Raw genomic sequence first — 21423 nt, 5'->3', positions numbered from 1 at the left:
TCTATCCTCACAATTTTTTTATTTTTTTTTTATTTATATATGTGTGTGTGTGTGTGTGTGTGTGTGTGTGTGTGTGTGTATATATCAAAGATGACAAAGACGGTAACTGAATCGTTATTTTGGTGCACAGCTCTTTTTTCTTTTCAATTATATTCTTAAATTGCATTCACCACACTCTTAAAAAGGTCTTAAAAGCTTTACAACACCAAGATAGAAAGTTAAAATGCTGTCTCTTATACACATCTCACACACACACACACACTCACACAGGCAGGCAGCCAGGAACATCAGGAGGAAGTGACTAACCCAGCAACACGCAGACATAAACACAGGAGAACATTCTGTCTTTCTAATGTGGAAGTTCACACTAATGCTCACGCATATGCACACCATCACACGCCTAATATGTTGTGCACGCACTCACACAAACATGTATGTGTTGGCTTGTGAAAGATTTGCATGAGTGCACGTGGGCATCCATGTTAATCCACTGCACGTTTGGGCTCATGTGCATGCTCACATGCACACAGGCACAAACTGTAACAACAGAATGATCTGTTGAGCATTTCTGATATAGTTTTAATGCTTTTTGTCCACTGAGATGGAAGGAGGGCAGTGGAGATGTGACACGTCTGGACTGTTGATGACAGTGAGATTGAAAGCAGAGAAATGCACGTCCTGCTCATTTTACTTTTTAGGCTCCTTGGACTGATTTCAGTATTTCTTAGACTATTCAGCAAAAAATTAAATTAAAATAAGATAGAATAAACATTTAGGAAGATTTAAAAAAGATTAACAGAAAATATGATTTAGAATTTTGCTGACTACTGCCGTGGCTCAGCTGCGTAGTTTAGATTGAGAAATATAACTGTGATTCATTTTTATGGCAAATAGCAGTTTAACAGTGTTTGTATGTGTCAGTAAAGCTTATTGAAGTTCAGAGGTAGATCGAGGAGTTTCTGTGTAGCAGTGTTAAACACAAAACCAATTTTGTGTCATCACAGCGGAAGTGACAGCCCCTGCTGCCTGAAATGAATCACCAACCTGAAAAGTAAAATTATTAGAGCTGTTTTCCCCCATAGAAAATATTCTCTCTTGTTCATAAAAGTCAAAATGACAGGAAGTAAACTCTTTTTAAGAAGTCAGTTTTGACATACTTCACCCTCTGTTTATGTGTGTGGTTCTAGACTCAGGATTTCATTACTAGAGTTTCTCCTGTTGACCCACTTTGTGCCCACTACCAGTTTTGTCTGCTGCGGAGCTGAAATTTGAAATGTATTGACAAAAACCCGAGTGGACAAAAAGCTCAATCCAGACAGTCAAGTGTGGAGGCTCTTGCACGGGCCTCATAACTCTGTCTAGCTCATGCAAAAGCAGGCACGTGCCTCAAGTGTGCGCGACCTTGCTGCCTAGCTCTGCCTGTCTGTGTGCGGATTGAGAGCAAACGGGGCTTTGCTTGTGAGTGAGCCCTCCCCTGGTTTAATGATCAGGCCAACAGGGTCAGACAGAAGGGAACAGAACTGAGCAGAACATCGTCTGGCTGCCAGGGTGTCTGCTCGGCTCGCCGACTGTCTGCTCAGTCTATGAGACCGCCTGATTTTGCTAACGATGAGGACTGCAGGTCAGACACAACAAACTGAGGCTCAGTCTTGATTGCTGGTGCTCAACAGTTTGACCTTTGGTAACCTGCAGATGCAGGTAACAGAAACTGCACAGATCATTTGCTTGACAAAAGAGTCTTAACGGCTTTTATAATAAGTTGGACTCATGCTGGACCCGCAACTTTACTTTTTTTGTTCACTCATTTCTCTCGTAGCATCATTTTTATTGTAAAGACCAAAAGTGCAGAGCCAGTCAAAATAAAACTTAAATTCTTAAACACTGGCTCTGCACTGCAGACTGAGAGGTCCAGGGTTGTTGCCTGCGTCACTTGTGAACGTCAGTAACCAGACTTAAAATATTCCTGACCAGAAGCAGCGATTTGGAGAACAGGCGGAAGTGTGTGTATGTGTGTGTGTCTTGAGTGTGTCACAACCAACCTTCAGACAGAAACACCAAATGTCTCTGTGACCTTTCGGTTAGTAGCGGTTAGTGTCTGAACGCGTGCTCCCTCGCTGTTTTATATTTTCTGTATTTATAAAGGAACGTGCTCCCTGGTGACTGTTTCATGTCCATATTCATAATCATTCACTGAAAATAAAATGCATTCATTCCGAGCACATGTTCAGGGTTTGCACTAGCACTTTGCACGCTCATTGAGGGAGAGACAAACAAAGTTTTATTTTATTATTTAGTTCTGATGCATGTTGATCCATTTAAGTGTGTGTCTGACAGTGAGGGGAATCTGCTCTCACTGGGTGGTGGCATGCGTCATGAAGTCCAAAACACACACACATAGACACTTTTTCATCCCCACACACACACACACACATACACACACACACTCTTATCATTGGCTATTTTTAACATGAACTATTCCAACAGAGTTCCCATTCAAAACAATGTTGATGTTCTGTTGTCGTCGAAGCTTTTGACGTCAAGCAGGGACTCGCACACCTGAGCACCAAAAAATACCAAGCACGTGAACAAGGGAAGGATCTTAGGGTAAAAGTGGAACGAGTAAACTCAGCTGTTTGCTTCATGATTCAGGAGTAAAATTAGGTCGGTTATAAATCTTTGTCCACCTCTTCGCTGTCTTCTCTCTTCAGGTTTCTCCTCCAGTGTTTGGAGGATCTGGACGCCAACCTTCGGAAACTGAACTCCCGCCTTTTTGTCATCAGGGGCCAACCAGCCAACGTGTTCCCACGGCTCTTTAAGGTCAGCAGCCACTGAAAATGAACAACAATTTAAACAAGGCAAAAAGTTGCTGGGTCCAGCTTCTCTTAACATTGAGATTTTCTGTTATATATCATTGTAAATGTGTTTTCTTGTCTGGGTTGTGGGAAGTGTTGACAAGCAAACCCGTCTTTCTCTCTGTCTCAGGAGTGGAAGATCTCTCGGCTAACCTTCGAATACGACTCGGAGCCTTTCGGGAAGGAGAGGGACGCTGCCATCAAGAAGCTGGCCATGGAGGCAGGGGTGGAGGTCAACGTCAAGATATCGCACACCCTCTATGACCTGGACAAGTGAGGAAAACACACACACACACACACACACACACACAAACACAGTGGGAAAGACATACATGGCATGATGCTGGATTGTTGTGGTGAGTCCTGCAGCCTCTATATTATTTTCTATGCATCTTATAAGGATGTCAACCAACATCTAGCATCTATACATTTTTCTTTTTAAGGTTGGGATCAGCTCCTTAATGTGTTTCAAAGCTGACGGCAGTAGTAATGTATTTACACTGAAAGCTCATGCATAAACTTTACTTCATATGCAAGTGTTACCTTTGTTATTTTTTAAAATTAATTAACTGTATATTTTAAATACAATCTTCCAAAATGCTGTTTAAACTCTAAATTAAACCATGTGAGCTGAGAGCAGGCAGAACTCCCTGCCTGAGGCTAAGTCCCACTGCGGGCAGCAGTGCCACCTGTAGTCCATGCAGAGTGAGACAGGAACACGAAAATCTCCTCTGACACCTGTTGTAACAGAGAGGGGGCAGATGGTGGATGGCAATGGAAACCCAGTTTAACAGATCTTTATTTATTTTATGATGATCTCTTCAGATTTTAGGCATTTGTCATCACACATTTTGACTTTGCATGGCAGAGAAATCACAGCTAAAACCAATGGAACTAATGGCTCAGTTCCAGTAGGGAACTAGCTCACCTAAATGAAAAGCCTGACCTAGTACACCTGTGCATGTCGTGCTCTGAGAGGTCAAAATGTTGTGAAAATGTTTAATGACAATTTGAAATGAATTTTGTTCAGAAAATCGTTAACTTTTTCTTTCAGCATCAGAAAAAATGTGATCTCTCTCTTGTGCAGATAATGAATTTGATTTTAAATTTCAAATGTGACCGATCCCTGATCTCTGAGCCCTGTCTCCTCTCCAGGATCATAGAGCTGAATGGCGGGCAGCCTCCTCTCACCTACAAGCGTTTCCAAACCCTGATCAGTCGACTGGATCCTCCGGAGATGCCCGTCGAGACGCTGTCAGACACCCTGATGGGCCACTGCGTCACCCCCATCTCTGAGGACCACGGAGACAAGTATGGGGTCCCATCCCTGGAGGAGCTAGGTAAGAAAACAAACGCACACTCCTGAATGTAGACAAGTGCAGACCTGCACAGACAAAATGCAGGTGTGTTTTTAGCAGTTGGAGAGCATACCACCTCAGACCAACACCTGTAGTAACAAAAATAGACATATAATAGCTCAATAGCTTAGTTCCATTAAGGCTACAAACAACCCATAATGCAACACTGTGGGAGCCAGTGAGAAAGAAATAATTAACGATGTGCACTCATTAGCCCTCCTTAATCCACTTTCTCTATTTAAAGGTACATCTCTAAACCCTCCCTATTGGATTAATCAGGTGTACCCGAGGTTCTGTCCAGTTTTCTTCTTTCCGTTCACAGAAGGTTACAGTCCATTCATATTATTAGCTCCACTAAAGCCATCTGCTGCTTACACCTGTGCAGCTATTGCACTAATGAATAAGATATTTAAAGTGTTAACCCTCTAATTCCATCAGTGCAGATGTCTGGTTTCTCTCTGTAAAGGTTTTATTCCACACCAACTGTTACTTGTCCCCTAAATTAGCCCGGTAACATACTAAGTGCTCGGCCAGTCCAGCTGTCTGGTTTCCATTCACAGACGGCCGCTGCCCCATTCACAATCTGATGGTGCTGCCACCATCTGCTGCTCACACTTGTACACAGTGTCCCTAATGAACCTGATGGGTGACCTGCTAAGAACTGGTGAACTAAGAAAGACACCCACCCAGAATAAGTTTTATCTGACAAGATCATGAAGATAGATTGTGTGTAGAAATATGAATAAATCAAGTACAGTTTGAAACATTCGGTGTAGAGTTTAGAAGACTTATAATTTCTCAAATGCTAGACAAGGCTTGTCTAGTTTAGATTTTTAGGTTAAAAGGTGAGTGTGTAGAGTAACACATCTATGAATGTTGAACCGTTGCAATGCGAGTACTCTATTCTGTCATGGATACGTTTTCATCTTTTAAATTTCCATTGTGGGAAGTTTTGAGGGCACCATATAAGGCGCATTGATTTTACACTTAGAATGGAAGGATGGAAATGTAGCGCACTGGATGGCAAATAATCAAATAAATAATCTACTTCCTTTTCACTTCACCAAAAGCTTCACAAATTTAAAAAAAAAATTAATTCAAACTCCGGCGTAGATTTAAACCCTAATCTTAACTTTTTTGAGTTCCAAAGGACAAAAAGTGAAAAGAGCCTCTTGTTGTGTTGAACACTACAGAATGTGACTGGGATCAAAGTGATTATACACATCTCTTATATCTCTTACTTCATAAGAGTGGATTTAGTGTCGAAAATCAGTTTTATTCATGAATAATAAGATGACAGTGTGGGATGGGAGTCATTGCTTAAGAGCTCCTATTTAAAGCTATTGACCAGTACTGATCACTCGTCACCTGCAGATGGCTCAGACACTAAATTTCATACACTTCTTTTTCATTTTAGTTTTGTAGATATTATATGATCAGGCCGGGCTGGAAAACCTCATGTTGTTCGGCTTTGTAGTGCAGTGTGGTGGAAATGTTTTCATTCGGTTTTCCCACTGTTCCTCTGATAAAGGAACTGCTGCCACTGTTGGTCTGAGGATGTGACTCTTACACAGTCGGTGCAGAGATGAACGCAATTATACAACAGTTACACAAGCTTATGTATTCCTTGTACAATGACAGGTCACCAGCTAATTCCGCGATTATCAAAAGATGAAGCGAGGCGACCCGATCCGCGCAGTGATGCTTTGTAGTGGGTATTAGCTGGTTGCCTTCGTGTTGTGTAACATTTTATTTAGTGTTTGTGACATAACTGAAGGATTGTTGAATCATTCAACACGCGGGTACGACGCAGTTGTAAACCAGAGAAGTGATTCATGTGAATGTTTTCAGGCTTTGACATTGAGGGCCTGCCCTCAGCGGTGTGGCCAGGAGGAGAGACCGAGGCTCTGACCAGGATAGAGCGCCACCTGGAGAGAAAAGTAAGTTCCATTCATTCTCGTATTGACATAGTTTTCATTCGTAACCTTTAAAAACTTATTTAAATTGTCCCGTGCAGCTCTTTTATTCACCACTTTACCATCTCTCCCTCCCTCTCCTCTTCTATTTTTCTTCTTTTCCAGGCATGGGTGGCTAATTTTGAGCGCCCCAGGATGAACGCCAACTCGTTACTGGCCAGCCCAACAGGCCTCAGCCCCTACCTGCGCTTCGGATGCCTCTCCTGTCGCCTCTTCTACTTCAAGCTGACTGACCTCTACCGCAAGGTCAGTGCACAACTCCCCCACTTAGAGTGAGGCTTTCTGATATCAGCTGCTACGGCAGTGTGTGAAATTATTACGACAATCGAGAAGGATCCCTCGTTGATGCGCCACACACTGTCTTATAACGTGATCTTAAATCTTTGGGGCTGGGGAGGATATCAAGTCATTTTAAGTCAACATTTTGCACTTGTGTCATCGTCATTTTGGCCTAATATTTTTATTCCTGGTGTGTTTGTTTGTATCCAGGTGAAGAAGAACAGCTCCCCTCCGCTCTCTCTGTACGGCCAGTTACTATGGCGCGAGTTCTTCTACACAGCGGCGACGAACAACCCACGCTTTGACAAGATGGAGGGTAACCCCATCTGCGTCCGCATCCCCTGGGACAAAAACCCAGAAGCGCTCGCCAAGTGGGCCGAGGCCAAGACGGGCTTTCCCTGGATAGACGCTATCATGACTCAGCTGAGGCAGGAGGGCTGGATCCATCACTTGGCCAGGCACGCAGTGGCCTGCTTCCTCACCAGGGGCGACCTGTGGATCAGCTGGGAGGAAGGGATGAAGGTGAGAAAACCGTGGATCAGGCGGGATGATGCAAAAAGGGAAAAGAAAGTCATGAACGGCATATCTCAATGCTTTGAGGGAATTTCTTCAAATTTGGTAGAAACGTTCACCTGGATTCAAAGATGACCTGATATGATTTTGATGGTCAAAGATCAAGGTTACTATGATGTCACAAAACACAGTTTTTGCCTTGTGTACACAATATCTTGGGAACTCCTCAAGGAAATCCCTTCCAATTTGAATGTTTGTGCCCAATTTGAAGAAATTCCTTCAAGGCGTTACTGAAATATCGCGTTCACGAGAATGGGATGGCGCCTCCGGTAACAAACACATTTAGCGAGTCAGTGTCATTTTGTAAATGCTGAAAAAGCAAAAACGTGTTGTCTCCGCCCTGCTGCAGGTCTTTGAGGAGCTGCTTCTAGATGCAGACTGGAGCGTGAACGCAGGCAGCTGGATGTGGCTGTCCTGCAGTTCATTCTTCCAGCAGTTTTTCCACTGCTACTGCCCCGTGGGCTTCGGACGGCGCACCGACCCCAACGGGGACTTCATCAGGTGGGTACCTTTCCCGGCATTACCCCTTGGTGCCAACAACTGACCCCCCCGCGCACACACCCCACACTCCCCCACGCCCCCAACCAACCAACCCCGCCACTCCCCCACCCCATCTGTATGCTGAATGGCACCCCTCCTCCCTCTGTCTCTCTGAACTGCACAAACTTAGAAGTACTGAGAGGGCAACAAAGACTTGAAAATGAGTAGAGAGTGCAGATCTTTTGAGTGACGTATTTAGATGGTTCTAAGAGTAAACACGCACTCATATGCACACACAAACACCAACAGACACACACAGCTGATAGACAGTGACAGGCTTAATTTACCAGACAAAGGCAGAGCGAGAGATGGAGGGAGGGATAAAGGGAGACCTCCAGGTCTTTGGGTAAGTGAATGAAAAGAGAATAAACATCCCTCCTCTCCTCTTCTTATTTTTGCCCATTGGCCTGTTTTCTCTTCTGTTCAAACTTCAGCACTTTAGTTTTGGAATCAGGCATGTCTTTTGTAATAATCTCAGTGTTCACAGTGAACTTCTCTGCGTGCATTTTTTAATTGTTTGTGAATATCTGTTTGGTGATTTTGTACGCGTGCGTATCTTTAGTTACTGTTGCCACCAGATGATTTTTTTTTTTTTTTTTTTTTTTTTTTACTGCAAAGGCGTAGATTAATTCTTTTCTCTTTCTGGATGTGGCTCTGTGTTTGTGTTCTGGCTCATCTGTTTTTTGGGGGGACTGGGGGAAAAGTTCAGCTATCCCTCTCCCCTTCGGAGATTGTAGCTGATTGCTTTTAAGATGATTGGCCGTTCTCACGCCCCTCCACCCAGGTGCAGCCGGGCTTCCAGCCAGGGCTGCCTTGGATGGAAGTCGGGGGTCGAGCTGAGACATCGGTGGCCGTTTGTTTTTTACTTACCTGATCAACCCTGAGGGACGGGACATGCTTGCACCCCAGCAGCACCCTCTGGGCAGGTTTGTAACTCGGTAGCGTCTCATTTCGTCAAAAAGGGATTCTGACCGTTTGGTAGGGAAATCAAACGCCTTGCCTGCATTCGTTAGGTAGAGAACTATGAAACATTCCCCGGAGGGTAGCGAGGAGAGTGTTGGACCAGCTGTAGCTGCCATAGCAGTGATGCACGGTTGGCGCCGGTACTCGTTACCTGTGCTGTGCCACGCGAGCCGGTCCATTGTCCAGGCTCTGGGCAAAGCCCCTCATCCAACCCTTTGTGAAATGTTCAGTGGTGCTCTCTTATTTGAATGCAGCCCTGCCAGTTCAGGTGGACCTGGAGCAGTAGCTGGCTAATAAACGCCCTGAGACACACACACACACTCACACGCACGCACGCACGCACGCACACGCACACACACACACACACACATATATGCAACTTTCATCTTAGTAGAACTTCTGTCCTGAATTGTATTCATATGCATCGCAGAAAGAGGACATGATGCAAAGTAAGAAACTGGTAAAATTATGATAAAATAATGAAATTAGCCACTTTACTGTCAATAAACTGACATGGGTCCAAGTTCAAATGCTTATCCATAGTATATATTTATATAAAGTATAATGCAAACAACACAAGACTAATTAAAAAAAAGTATATGAGCAGCAAACGCACATCATATTAAAATATTACAATAAAGCAAAAAGGATATTAAATTTTATTTTACCTTGTATCTGAACACACCACCTCTCACACTCACTTCCTGAAACACCACCTACTAGGACCGCCTACTACTGGCAGGTTGCGGGTATTCCTGGCAAAAGGGTTGTGGTTCCTTTTGGTGAAATGAGGGTGTCCCCGAGTGGGCCAGCCCAGAGCGTGGTGCTGTGGCTGTGGGAGGGGACAGTCAGCAAGGGGGCTGTCGGCCCGCTGACCACTTAAAAGACAACCACCACAGTCTGAAGGACGGGGGCAGGAGAGGCAGGCAAGAGCTCTTTTCTCAGTCCACCACTGTCTGATCATGGGGGGGGGGGCTGGAGCTGTGAGGTATAATGGAAGACTTCTGTCATCGACCAGGAAGTTTAAGTGTTATTTTATGTATACATGTAGCTTTAGTCTCCTTTTTTAAAGACTGACGTAAACTGAGGACACAGGGACATTGGTGCTGAGCTTTTTTTAATTTACTTTTTTATTTGCCACTGTTGCCATTTTTTTTTTTTTTTTTTGGTGATGTGAAAGAAAGAAAAGGACAGATCTCTCGATGGCAGAACTTTTCCACCATACACCTGCTCTGGTCGGGGGTGGGGGGAGGGCTGCGGGTGGATGGGGCTCAATACACTCTGTTTTCTAACGGCGTGTTACAGTAGACGTCTCCTAGCATCATCAACCCAATCGGCAGTGGTCTCTCTAGCGACTGGGCGATCTCCGTAAGCAACCGGAGCGTTGTCCGTCATGTGTGCGTGCCAGTCCACAAGGCTGCACCACCCCGCCCACGCCCCGCCCTCTCTCTGCCCGTCAGTGCCATACTGTGCCGCTTCCCACAGTTCCACTCGCCCCCTCCTCTGTCCTGTCTGTCTCCCCTCCTCAGACTCGGTAAGGTCGGACCAAGTGCAGTAGGTAGGTTACCTCTCTTTGTCACACGGAGCAAATCCACGACAGCCCAAAGGAAAACCTAAGCACAAAAACTTCAGCAGGTTGGAACAGTATTGTGAGCTGAATTCTCTGCTTTGTTGCAGTCAGGGTTTCATTGGCTTCATCTCCTGGAGGTTCACACATTTTTTCTTTTTTTTTTTTTTTTTGGTCTGCGGTGTGGCTGCTATCACACCAACTTATTGTAAAAAGTTGTTCGGGAGCACAGCCCCTTGTTTTTATTGACCTATAGTCCTCACTGTGCACTGTGGCGCTAACTCGCCTCAGTGCCGGAGTCTCCAAAAGTGTAGAGCAGTGACTTTGTACTCATACTCTCATGTACTGCAGCCATACTGTGCAGTGTTGTGGTTGTTTGTAGCTTTCATTTTGTTGCAACTATTTCCCATAATACTTGTAAGCATGAAGTGCTGAAGACCAGCATGCTGTTCTCAGTTACAGTACATTCACTGGCTGTAAAAATAAAACAAATGTATCTTATTTCAGTAAGTTATAATTTTCTTACAAAAACACAGTTTGTACTGAATTTTGTAGTTGACATAGTATTAATAAAGTTGTAGTTATTCACTAGTTTTGAATATTATAACTACTAAGATATATTTCTAACTTGTTTTTAAAGAATAACCTTTTGCGTGCCTGCATCACTCCCACCCCCAACCCCCTGATTTACTCCACATGTAACGGTGTAGCCGTCCATGTCCTGCTGATACAAGCTGGCGTATCTAATGTCTCCCTGTGCTTCCAGACGATACTTACCTGTCCTCCGAGGTTTCCCCGCTAAGTTCATCTACGACCCGTGGAACGCTCCGGAGTCCGTGCAGGCAGCCGCCAAGTGCATCATCGGCGTCCATTACCCGAAGCCCATGGTGCATCACGCCGAGGCGAGCCGACTCAACATCGAGAGAATGAAACAGATCTACCAGCAACTTAGCCGATACAGAGGACTGGGTGAGAGAACAATTAACTGACAATTTTACTACCACTAATATTTGGCATGGTGGTGCGAAATGCTCCATGTATAATTGGTGGGGCTAAAGACCATTAAGAAAATAAAATAAAACCAACAACCAATCAGTAAAAATAAGATATGTAAAATAAACTATTAAAGAGTAGGAATAAAATATGATTAAATAAAATAATAATTAGACCAATAAGATAATAAGACAAATAAAACCAATAAAAGGAATACAAATAAAATGGTTCCAAATGACCTGTGGGGTCTAGCTGGTTCATAGCTCACAAGCAAGTCAGACAGATTCTGAGGTGCAAGACCACGTATGGCCTTAAAAACAAGCATTAAAATATTGAAATAATTTCTAAAATATACTGGAAGCCAATGTAACAACGTCAAAATAAATATTCTCTCTTCTCCAGATGTAAAAACAAACACATGTTATTGTGTCTTTCAGGCCTGCTGGCATCAGTGCCATCCACGAATGGGAACGGCAATGGAGGAATGATGGCCTACTCTCCTGGAGAGCAGCAGCCAGGGACCAACAACAACAACTCACATTGTAAGTCCATTTTGAACAAAGAACGACGTGAAGTGTCTTGTGAACGAAGAGATGGTTACACGTCTTCTTTGGTGGTGTTTTCCCAGTGCCTGGAGTGTCGGGGAGCTCCGTTGCGACGGGTAACGGCAGCGGGAGCATCCTACTCAACTTTGACAACGAGGAACAGACGCGGCCCAGCAGCGTTGGGCAACAGCAACAGCGACTGCAACCGCTGCCACATCAACATCAACAACAACAACAACAACAACAGCAACAGCAACAACAGCATGGTGGGTCATCATCTGACATCTCATTTCTACAATTACCACAGCAGCACTATTGGCCTTCCTCACTGCACCTCAGAACTACAAGCAGCCTATGCACTAATGAAACTACCTATAATACTTGCTAGTAACTTTGTAGTAGGACCTCAGCTTATGTGGAAAGACAACAAGGTCAGTGACGCTTGTAATTCATCACCCATGTTGCATTCACCACTGGTTCTCGTGACCGACGGATGTGTGCGTCATCGTTTCTACAGGTCTCAGTTTCTACCGTCCAGACGCCAGGCATAAACACAGCAAAAGTGATGCGCTTTTAAACTAAAACGTATGGTGTGGATGCAGGCTGAGATATTTCAACAGCTACTGGCCAGATTGTCATGACATTCACTGTGGAAAGTAATTGGTCTCTAGAAGATTAATACAGGGGCCTAACCATTAGTCTGTCACCAACATTTCATTAACTCTAGTTTTAACATTGTTAAAGTGCTGGTAATGGCTCATGTTTCACTTGCATGACCCAAATTGTCATTTTCTCTTAAACAATGAGAGTGACTTCATTCCTCCACCACGTCTCGACCTTCACAATGACAGAATGACTGGCTTTCCTGTGGAAACTGGAAAAATAACAATAATGTTAACGATGGATAGGAACCAGGATCAATTGATAGCATAATACACATGAATAGAGTTGTCAATTGATGCTTTTTAAAAAGCATGATGCGTGCCAATCTCCACACCGATCAATAGTTAGTAATACATACATACATGCTAATTTGCTAATTTAAAATTAGGTTATATTGTGAATATATGAAGCTTAAGTTTGAGCCCTCTCAATTCTTCTGTTGCAGGATACCACTCAGTGCCAGACGCCAGCCAGACCATCACCAGCAGCCGACTCTACCACGAGTTTGCTGTGCCTCAACACCCAGGTACCAAACAGACAGGATCTGATGCAGCTAACTGTCCTGTGCCACATCGATCCTCAAATCTGAACTGCTTTTTTAACTGTAAAGCTGACAAACTTTAGATGCTCTTAAAATTATCTTCATGCTCCAGTTGTTTATGAAGTACAATTTTGTTTTTGTTTATTGGATTTCAGAAACAGAAATCAAGGGATTAGTGTAGTGTATAGGAATGCTGCCACAAGAGGGTGACATTCTTCCTGTCCATTAGTTGTCACTAGCATGAGGTTCTGCATCACAGAAGATGCATCAAACCAGACCTCACTTCACTCAACATACTGCTGATATGTTGTTCTGATAATGATGAAGTTTTTCTTCTCTCCTGCTCACTCAGGACTCCTCTTGCACACCAGAGGCAGCATCACAGGAAAGCGGGAGCGCGAGTCGGAACGTGACGGGTCAGGAGAGGAAGACCCGGCTTCCTACTCCATGCATAAGATGCAGAGGCAGAGTGCAGAGGTCAGCTTGCTTCCCATTACACCACCCAGGATCTTTAATGTCTCTTGAGATTACATGAAACTGTCAGAATGACTGATTTATGGTTATTCTCTGACAGTTGAGCTGAAAGGTTTTGTATGTTGCTAAAAAGAAATAAATTAAAATTGCTGAATCATAATGTCTGTCAATGAAGTTAAATGAACAGACCTAAACCAGCAGAGTTTAATGATACTTATACCACAAATATATAGTCTCATTTCTATAAAAAAAAAAAAAAAAAGGACTCAGTAATTTCCTAAAACAGCCGGAAACTGTAGTTTTTAGTAAACGTTACTCGGGCAGGAGGAAAAAGTGCATTTGTAGGTGACTAATTTAAGTGGTGGATTAATCCACAGTATTTGGGGCAGCAGGACTGTGTATGTGGGATTTAGTCAAAAAAGAACTACAGTATGTGTGTGTTGATATAATGAAGGAAGTTCAGGTGATGTGTTTTTAATAGTTTTTGAAAAACGGTGAAGCTCAGAGGAAGAAGATAGATCAGGTGTTGGATATACACATCATACTTGCTAGGAGGATGCATTCATTTTTGGTTTTGGTCTTTTCATGGGATTTGTTGACAAAAAGAAAAAATAATTATTGTTCTCTTCCTGAGGCCAGATTATTTTGAGATTTGAGAATATTGTTTTACAGTCTTTGATCTTTGCCTGTTCTCAATTTTAGCTCTTCAACCACAATTTTTCTTCTCTTGCTGTAAGCTAATCAAAACTGTTAATATACAGTATATAGAGATATGCACCTTCTCAGGCTTGCTTCACTAAAACTAAGCCAGTCAAATCCAACAGTCCTGCAATGCATCCTCCTTTTATGAAGATTATAATGGTCAGTTTTTGTTGAAAGAGAAATGTTGTTCATTTTGGAGGCTGTAGTTTGTGGTGCTTTTAAATTGTACCGCATTATGCAGAATGCATTGTGTTATTTAGCCTTCCTTCTAAATAAATGCAAATTCAACATGATCTTAAATGATCACACAGTTGAATTAGCATGAGACAACACAAATATATTAAACTGTCAAAGATTCTTTGTTTGTACTGTTGGTAACAGTGAGGGTATTTTGATATCTGTTTGTAAACCAGACTGTTGTAGGCAATGCTGCAAATTAATGTTATATTTTATATTATTTTAGCATCACTGATGAAAATCTACTGCATTATGATATATATCAACATTGTGATATAAAAGTACAAAATAATGCTTAACAGCACCATAAAGACAGAAGTGTGGAAGCTGGAATGAGAAAATCTAGAGTGGAACAGAATAAAAACAGGATAAAATTGCTGTTTTTTCCAAAGAGTTGACGCAGGGGAATGAGACAGTGGCGTATCTTGATGACACACATCAACCCACATTGACATGTCATCACCGGCCAGTGTGTGAGAGAGAGAAAGTGCTCACATAACAAAACAATTGAGGTGTAGGCGTTTTGATGCAGCTGGTGCTTGCTGCCCTTTATACTTGGTAATAAATTATGAATGTGATCATTGAGGTCGGCAAGTTTTAAATCTCCACACAACATGTACAGAAAATCTACACCTGAAAATAGATAGAACGACAAAGGTGTTTGTTTATCCTTCACGCTGCTTTGCACAAGACGATTACACGACGGATGGAGAATGTCGTCTGTTATGTCTCTCTGCTCCCACTACAAGGTAAATATTTTTCATCAGTCTGTCAACAGAGGGAGTCATCTATGTAAATGTCACCCTGCTGTAAAGTTGCCACGCTCAATAAAAAAAACAAAACAGCTGTTTGACTCTAGGACACAATGCAAAACAATGGTTTGAGTCAGCAATGGAACCTATGAAAGAGAATAGAAAAGCAGGGGAAATACTCATGCCTCCTTGGATGCTTCTGTTCAATTCACTTTCAGTTACTTTAAACAAAAAAAAAAGTAAATTTTTTTTTCTCTGTGCAAATAATACTGTCTTTCTCTTTGTGTCTTCCCTGCAGACTACCTAGAGCAGGCGGAGACGAGACTGTCTGAATCCACACTGGTCACCATCCGGGCAGCAGGATATAGTGGAAATCCCAACGTCGCCACCTGTCCTCAAAACAAAACGCAGCTCCAGACACGACCGCCTCCTCCTCAGACAAACCTTAAACTTCTCTTTCTGTCTTAACAGAAAACCCCCCCACCCCCCACCCCCCAAACCTGGGGTGTAAACACAAAGGTGAAAATGTGATCTCTGGCTCTTGACACAGTTTCTTACAATGGCGTTTATATCGCAGTCCATCAACCTCTGACCTCTTTGTAGTTGCATGCTGACAGGTGTGACAACCTCAGAAGAATGTGCAAAGAAACAAAAACACCTCAAACTTACAGCTCGACGAATCATTTTTAAAAAATAAATAAATAAAATAAAAAAACATTACATTATTGTCTTAAAACTGCTGCCACCAGCCAGTATATACTACACAAACACTGAAGCAGCTATAAGTGTAAGTAATGTAATACTTAGTGGGTTTTTTTTTTTTTTTTTTTTAAAGCTGCAGATTCTCCATCAAACACCTTGTCTGCCCTTTAATACATCAATATTAAATCAAGCTTTTTGTGTCAAGGTTTACAGAGAATTTTTTGTACTTTTACTACAGCTTTGTATTATTTACATCCCACAATGTTAACCAGGAAAACAGAACACAAGCTCACTTATAACATGTTTTGTCACAAATGAAACTTCAAATTGGAAAACCCGCCGTTTATACTGATAAAGTATTTGTTGTCAAGATTAAACGCTTTTACATAAGGCTGATTAGAGTTTTTAAAAAGTAGTTTATTTCCCAGGAGATAACAATCTGTACATCCAAAAAAAAAAAAAAAATGATAGACTGGTTTTAGTAATCTTTAAACTGTTATGTTACTGTGTTTTTTTTTTGTTTTGTTTGTTTTTACCAGGCTAAAATGATAAGAAGCACATATGTATTCACAGTAACAGCCTGGCTGGTCGTTTCAGGGACTTTGCTGAAAATATCCGCGTAAACTTCTCTGCTTCAGTCTCACTAGTTTGCATGTGAATAATAATAAATAGCTCTTCAGGTACAGGGTCCAGCTGGTGAGCAAGCGTGATAATCCTCCTCCTTAACACAAGTGCGACTATTCACAATTGATTTCATGGGAACATCTACCACTGCCTGGTTAGTGTGTGATCACTTGATTTGTATCGGCAGCTAAAAACAGTGATTCGTATAGTTTTTTTTTCCAGTGTTTAAGATGTACAGTTTGTGAATATCAGACTTATGTATATGGTTAACAAACCGTCTTTAAAGGCGTGTTTACAGTGTCTCAGTGTGGATTAGTTAGCGGACGTTTTGTCGGGTCACTCTGCCTGTAAAACCGTCTTTAGAAGAATGGCATTATGGATTGTATAGTTGCCATCGTGGAGTCTCTGAGCTCACATGTAGCTGAACACTTTTTAGAAGTAAAACTTTTCTTCAAAAGAACCATCAAGTAAGCATGTTGCAGATTTTTTTTTAATATATAAATGGATTTAGATCCTGATCCTTTCACACATATAGATTTTCACAATTCCCATTAACATCAGTCAAACATGAGCAGGCTCTGTTCTGTAAAGTTATTGGGGATTACACACCATCTTCATCTTTAGTTTCAAGTGTTGCTTTTGTCATCTCTGCGGTTTCACACCTTCAAATTAACAGTAAATCATTGTAAAATAGACATTTTTTTCACTGCTGTTGACCATCAGAGCCTGGACGATCCTTCTCCAATGTTCTCAATTTTACTTCACCCTTCAAAAGTCAGTCACATTTTCACCTTTTGTTTCCCCCCAACAAAAATGCCTCAATGTCCACAGAAGTTTCAAGACAAATAACTCTATACAGAGTATCTCTGAATATTTAACATTTCTTTTGTTTGTTTTTTTTTTTTGTTTTTTGTTCTGTGAAACTCGAGCAACAACCAAAAAACAAATTACAGCGTTGATGTGGGAGAGGAAGTGATTTGAGGTAACGTTCGTCAAAAATCCAGAGGACACAGAACTCAGGCGGTTGGTTCCAGTCTCCTCTCAAAGGTGTCACATTTTTTTAAGATTTCTTATAAAAACCAAAAAAAAAGTTGATAAACAAACTGGAAGGAAGAAACTAAAACAACAAGTTTGAGTCGACACAATAAAAGGCTGGCGACAGCATCTGATCCAAATGAGCCTTCCAAATTCTGTCAGCGAAACAGAAACCGACATTCCTCAGAAACAAGCGTACCCTCCTGATGAAGGATTTCTACTACTGTACAAGGAGTTTAACTATACATAAAGACTAAGTACAGCTGCTGGTGACATTTTGCGACCTGGATTTATTTGAAACTGAAGTCTGACTGAACATTGAGGAGTGACAGCGCTGCAGAACAGCTGAGGAATAACAGCCACACACTCAGATACATTGATTGATAGTAAACAAATGAGAAGGGTCACAAAATGGTCTCCGGGAAGTCGTCTGGGAGGATTTGTTTAAGCATTGGGAAGATGAACGTTGGCATCTCATTTAGGCTCCATCCACCCTCCACTATCACCTTTACTCCTGGTGAGAAGAATGCAGTTGAATTCAACCAGAGAATGTACGATTCCCCCTGTAAAATACACCCAGCAGCTTCTCGTGCTGATGTTAATACCACACACACACACACACACACACACACACACACACACACACACACACACACTGTAACATACTATAAATTCTCAACAACAAAAAAAATCATCAATTTACTGGCGCCTGAACCAACAACTAGCACCAGCAAATTAATTCTGTCATCTTCTACTTTGCCATGTTTTCATTATAATACACTTCCTGTCACTGTTTCACAATAAAAGCTCTCAGAGGGAAGGTTGCGCCCTGCCAAGCTGGAGCCGTTTTAATGTGAAACTTATGGACGAAGTGTTGAATTTAGTATTAACAGCAGACAATAATAATTAACGCTACAGATCAGAAAACAGGGAGGCTTTGTGTTAAAATATTCTCATAAAAAGAGTCTCTGTCTCAGATTGTAAAGGTCTGGTATATTTGAGAATTTAAAGTAAACACATACATATACATTTATCATGAATTATGTTCCAGCACCAGGCTTTTACACACCACACGCACACATACTTTCACATGGTTGAAACACACAACTCCTCAAACACTCAATTAAACACCCACACACACACACACACACACACACACACACACACACACACACATACTCTCACATGGTTGAAACACACACACAGCCTTTGTAATGGTTAGATGGGAGAGAACAGTGAGTTTCATGAGGTCTGCTGGAAACCCCAATCTGCCATTGAGGAGTGTAACGTCACTATGAAGAAATTACCAATGAATTGGCTATTAGAAACAATACCTTCTGTGCCCACTTGTATGTTGTGAGCAAAGCTGACAAACAGTGAAGAAACTTTTGTTCTTCCCCCAAATTATTAATTACAGCTTCAAAAACTTCACATACTGTTACTCCTACATACTGTAGATTCTATAGACCCTGAGTGTCAAAATACGTCAGGTGTCTTCTCATAAAGTGACAAATAAAAAAACTAGATGAAGAAATGAAAATTGATGAGTAAACATTTGTCACTATTGCAACAGACACCAAAAAGGGGAACACATAGGCCCCTTTTCTGGCTTTTAGCAGTAAGCATTTATATTCCTGAAATTAATTGACACAGTCTTGATTTGAAAAATCCTGCAGATTGGGGGTGTAGATGTAAGTTCGGGTTTCAGTGGAGTTGCAAAGACTCATGTTTGTGTACAGTACTCAATATTTGTTCATCTGTGATCATACTTGGCTTCAGGAGTAACGTAGAGGGTGGGGCAGGTGGGGTGGGTGGGGAAGGATAAAAAGTATTGTAGTGTGTCTGTATTATAATTCTGTATGTTCTCAAGAGGATTTGAACATTGATAGTTTTTTTGTAGCTTTTATCACAATGGAAAAACAAGTTGAACCAAGTTTTTATTCTTGCTTTTTCTTTTCTTTTTTTTTTGTTTTCTTTTGTTTTTTTGTTCGTTCTCCCTTCTGTGACATGAAGGTGAATGATGCCATGTATCATCTCTGTAATATTGTGCTCTTTCTCTGTCTCTCCTTGTGTTGTGAAAGGCTTTTCTCGTGCTTGATCAAGTTCATGACAGGAAATTAAAATTGTTACAACGCGACACCTTTTCATTTTTGCCTTCTTCATTAGCACTGACGCAATTATTTGACCATAAACTACATTGAGATTTACTTATTTGGCAGACCCTTTTATCCAAAGAAACAAAGGGACAACATGGCCACCCACCCAGAGTCTGGTTCTACTGAAGGTTTCTTCCTGTGAAAGGGAGTTTTTTACTTCTCATTGTCGCCATTTGCTTGCTCATTGTGGGGACTGATGGGTTTCTCTCTATAATATTGAAAGGTCTTAATCTGAATTTGATTCGGGCAACTATGGGTAGCCAGTATAAGTCGATGAGTAGCAGAGTGACGTGCCCTTTTGGGCTGATGCATTCTGGACCATCTGTAAGGGTTTCACTGTGCATGAAGGGAAGCCCTTCCAGAAGGGCATTGCAGTAATCGCGGTGAGACCATGACCATGACCTGGACCAAGAATTGGTTGGCATACTGAGTCAGGTAAGTCCTGATTTTTTGAATGTACAGAGCAAAGGGCATGACCGAGAGACAGATGCAACATGGTCAGAGAAGGACGGCTGGTCATCAAACATGACACCCAGGTTTCTCAAGACGTTAGTTGGGTCAAGGGATGAGGAGACGATTTTATATTGATATCATCGTGGGAACACTGATTGGCCAGGATGACTAGTTCAGTCTAGGGAAGGTTTATTTGAAGGTGGTTTCCCTTCATCCAACCCCAACATCTGTAGAGATGTTGGGGTTGTCTGGTGGGGTTGACGGGTATAGTTGGATGTCGTCGGCATAGCGGTGATATGAGACACCATGCGAGTGGATAATTGGACCCAAGGAGGTGGTGTATATTGCAAAGAGAAGGGGTCCCAGTACCAATCCTTGGGGCACTCCAGTGGGGAGGGGATCGGATAAGGATGTTTGTCTACATGCTGTTTTGATTTTATCAATTTCTCATGAAATGCCCTTGTTGTCAATATCCATGTATACCAGGCATGTCCAAAGTCCGGCCCGGGGGCCAATTACGGCCCGTGTTCAAATTTTCACCGGCCCGCAGCCTCTGTCATAAAATCAATAATATGCGGCCCGACAGCTCTGTTGACCACAGTATAAAATACACGCGTACAAAAAAAAGCTATTTTACATTTCACCAGAAGATGGCAGTAGACGTGTGGCCGCACTCTCGCCGCCGTGACCCTTGTGTGATCCTTTCAGCCCATTTCTGACATGGCGACTGTAACTAAAAAAAGAAAAGTTGACAGCGAGGGCTGCCGCTTCTAGGACAAGTGGAAATTGGAGTATTTTTTCGCTGAATTACGAAGCAGTCAGCACCGAGAGCTCCCTCTTGTCAACTTCAAGGAAGGAATGCATTTTATTAAGCGTTGCTGTAAATTGGGTAAACTTTAAATAAAGGGCTGGTTTGTTTTAGTTTGTTTGTAAGTCTCCTTGATTTTTAATTTGAATTCATATATATGTATTAGGTGAACCTGGATGAAACTAATGCAGTATAATGGAACAGGCCTTTCAGTAAATCCTCCTTCATGAGAATTATAATGTTCAGTATTTGCTGAATTTGTTTGAAAAGTGTTGGTTTATTTTAATGGTCAGTGTGGAGGCTGTAATTGTGGTAATGTTTAAGTGTACTGAGAAGTGATCCTAATAGTTTGTCAAGTCTAATTCCTATAAATGGGATGGACAAAAAATTAGGAACACCTCTCAGTATAGGGTTAGTTTATATACAGTGGTTGCCAAAAGACTGAGACCACTTTCCCATGTAGCCTCACATATTGCTTTCAAAATAAGTCTCAAAAAGGTAACAGGTAAGGTATATCATAAAGGTTCTTACAAGCTATTCTAGTCTATATGGGGATGTAGTGGTATAGCTTTATTGCAGATCAACTTCTGTTAGGACATGTACATGTGTGCATACATGTCTTGCTATGGT

General features: G+C 42.0%; 1 protein-coding gene across 1 annotated transcript in view; it reads left to right on the top strand.

Moving 5' to 3' along the window:
* Positions 1 to 19513, top strand: part of LOC111644187 (cryptochrome-1-like) — a 30424-nt gene extending 10911 nt beyond the window's left edge. The window contains exons 3-15 of the mRNA XM_023392948.2: positions 2709 to 2817; positions 2983 to 3125; positions 4008 to 4192; positions 6062 to 6150; positions 6292 to 6432; positions 6676 to 6987; positions 7388 to 7539; positions 10875 to 11077; positions 11539 to 11643; positions 11730 to 11912; positions 12755 to 12835; positions 13203 to 13327; positions 15314 to 19513. Of these exons, the coding sequence (XP_023248716.1) occupies positions 2709 to 2817; positions 2983 to 3125; positions 4008 to 4192; positions 6062 to 6150; positions 6292 to 6432; positions 6676 to 6987; positions 7388 to 7539; positions 10875 to 11077; positions 11539 to 11643; positions 11730 to 11912; positions 12755 to 12835; positions 13203 to 13327; positions 15314 to 15322 (1837 nt within the window). The 3' untranslated portion in view covers positions 15323 to 19513. The remainder of the gene's footprint in view (positions 1 to 2708; positions 2818 to 2982; positions 3126 to 4007; positions 4193 to 6061; positions 6151 to 6291; positions 6433 to 6675; positions 6988 to 7387; positions 7540 to 10874; positions 11078 to 11538; positions 11644 to 11729; positions 11913 to 12754; positions 12836 to 13202; positions 13328 to 15313) is intronic.
* The last annotated feature ends 1910 nt before the right edge of the window (positions 19514 to 21423 follow it).

The sequence above is a fragment of the Seriola lalandi genome, unplaced genomic scaffold (assembly GCF_002814215.2).
Source record: "Seriola lalandi dorsalis isolate HSWRI2012SDOR001 ecotype SW California unplaced genomic scaffold, Sedor1 jcf7180002054927, whole genome shotgun sequence".
NCBI classification, from domain to species: domain Eukaryota; kingdom Metazoa; phylum Chordata; class Actinopteri; order Carangiformes; family Carangidae; genus Seriola; species Seriola lalandi.
Note: the sequence above shows the minus strand (reverse complement) of the source record. Positions and strands in the feature narration are given on the sequence as shown.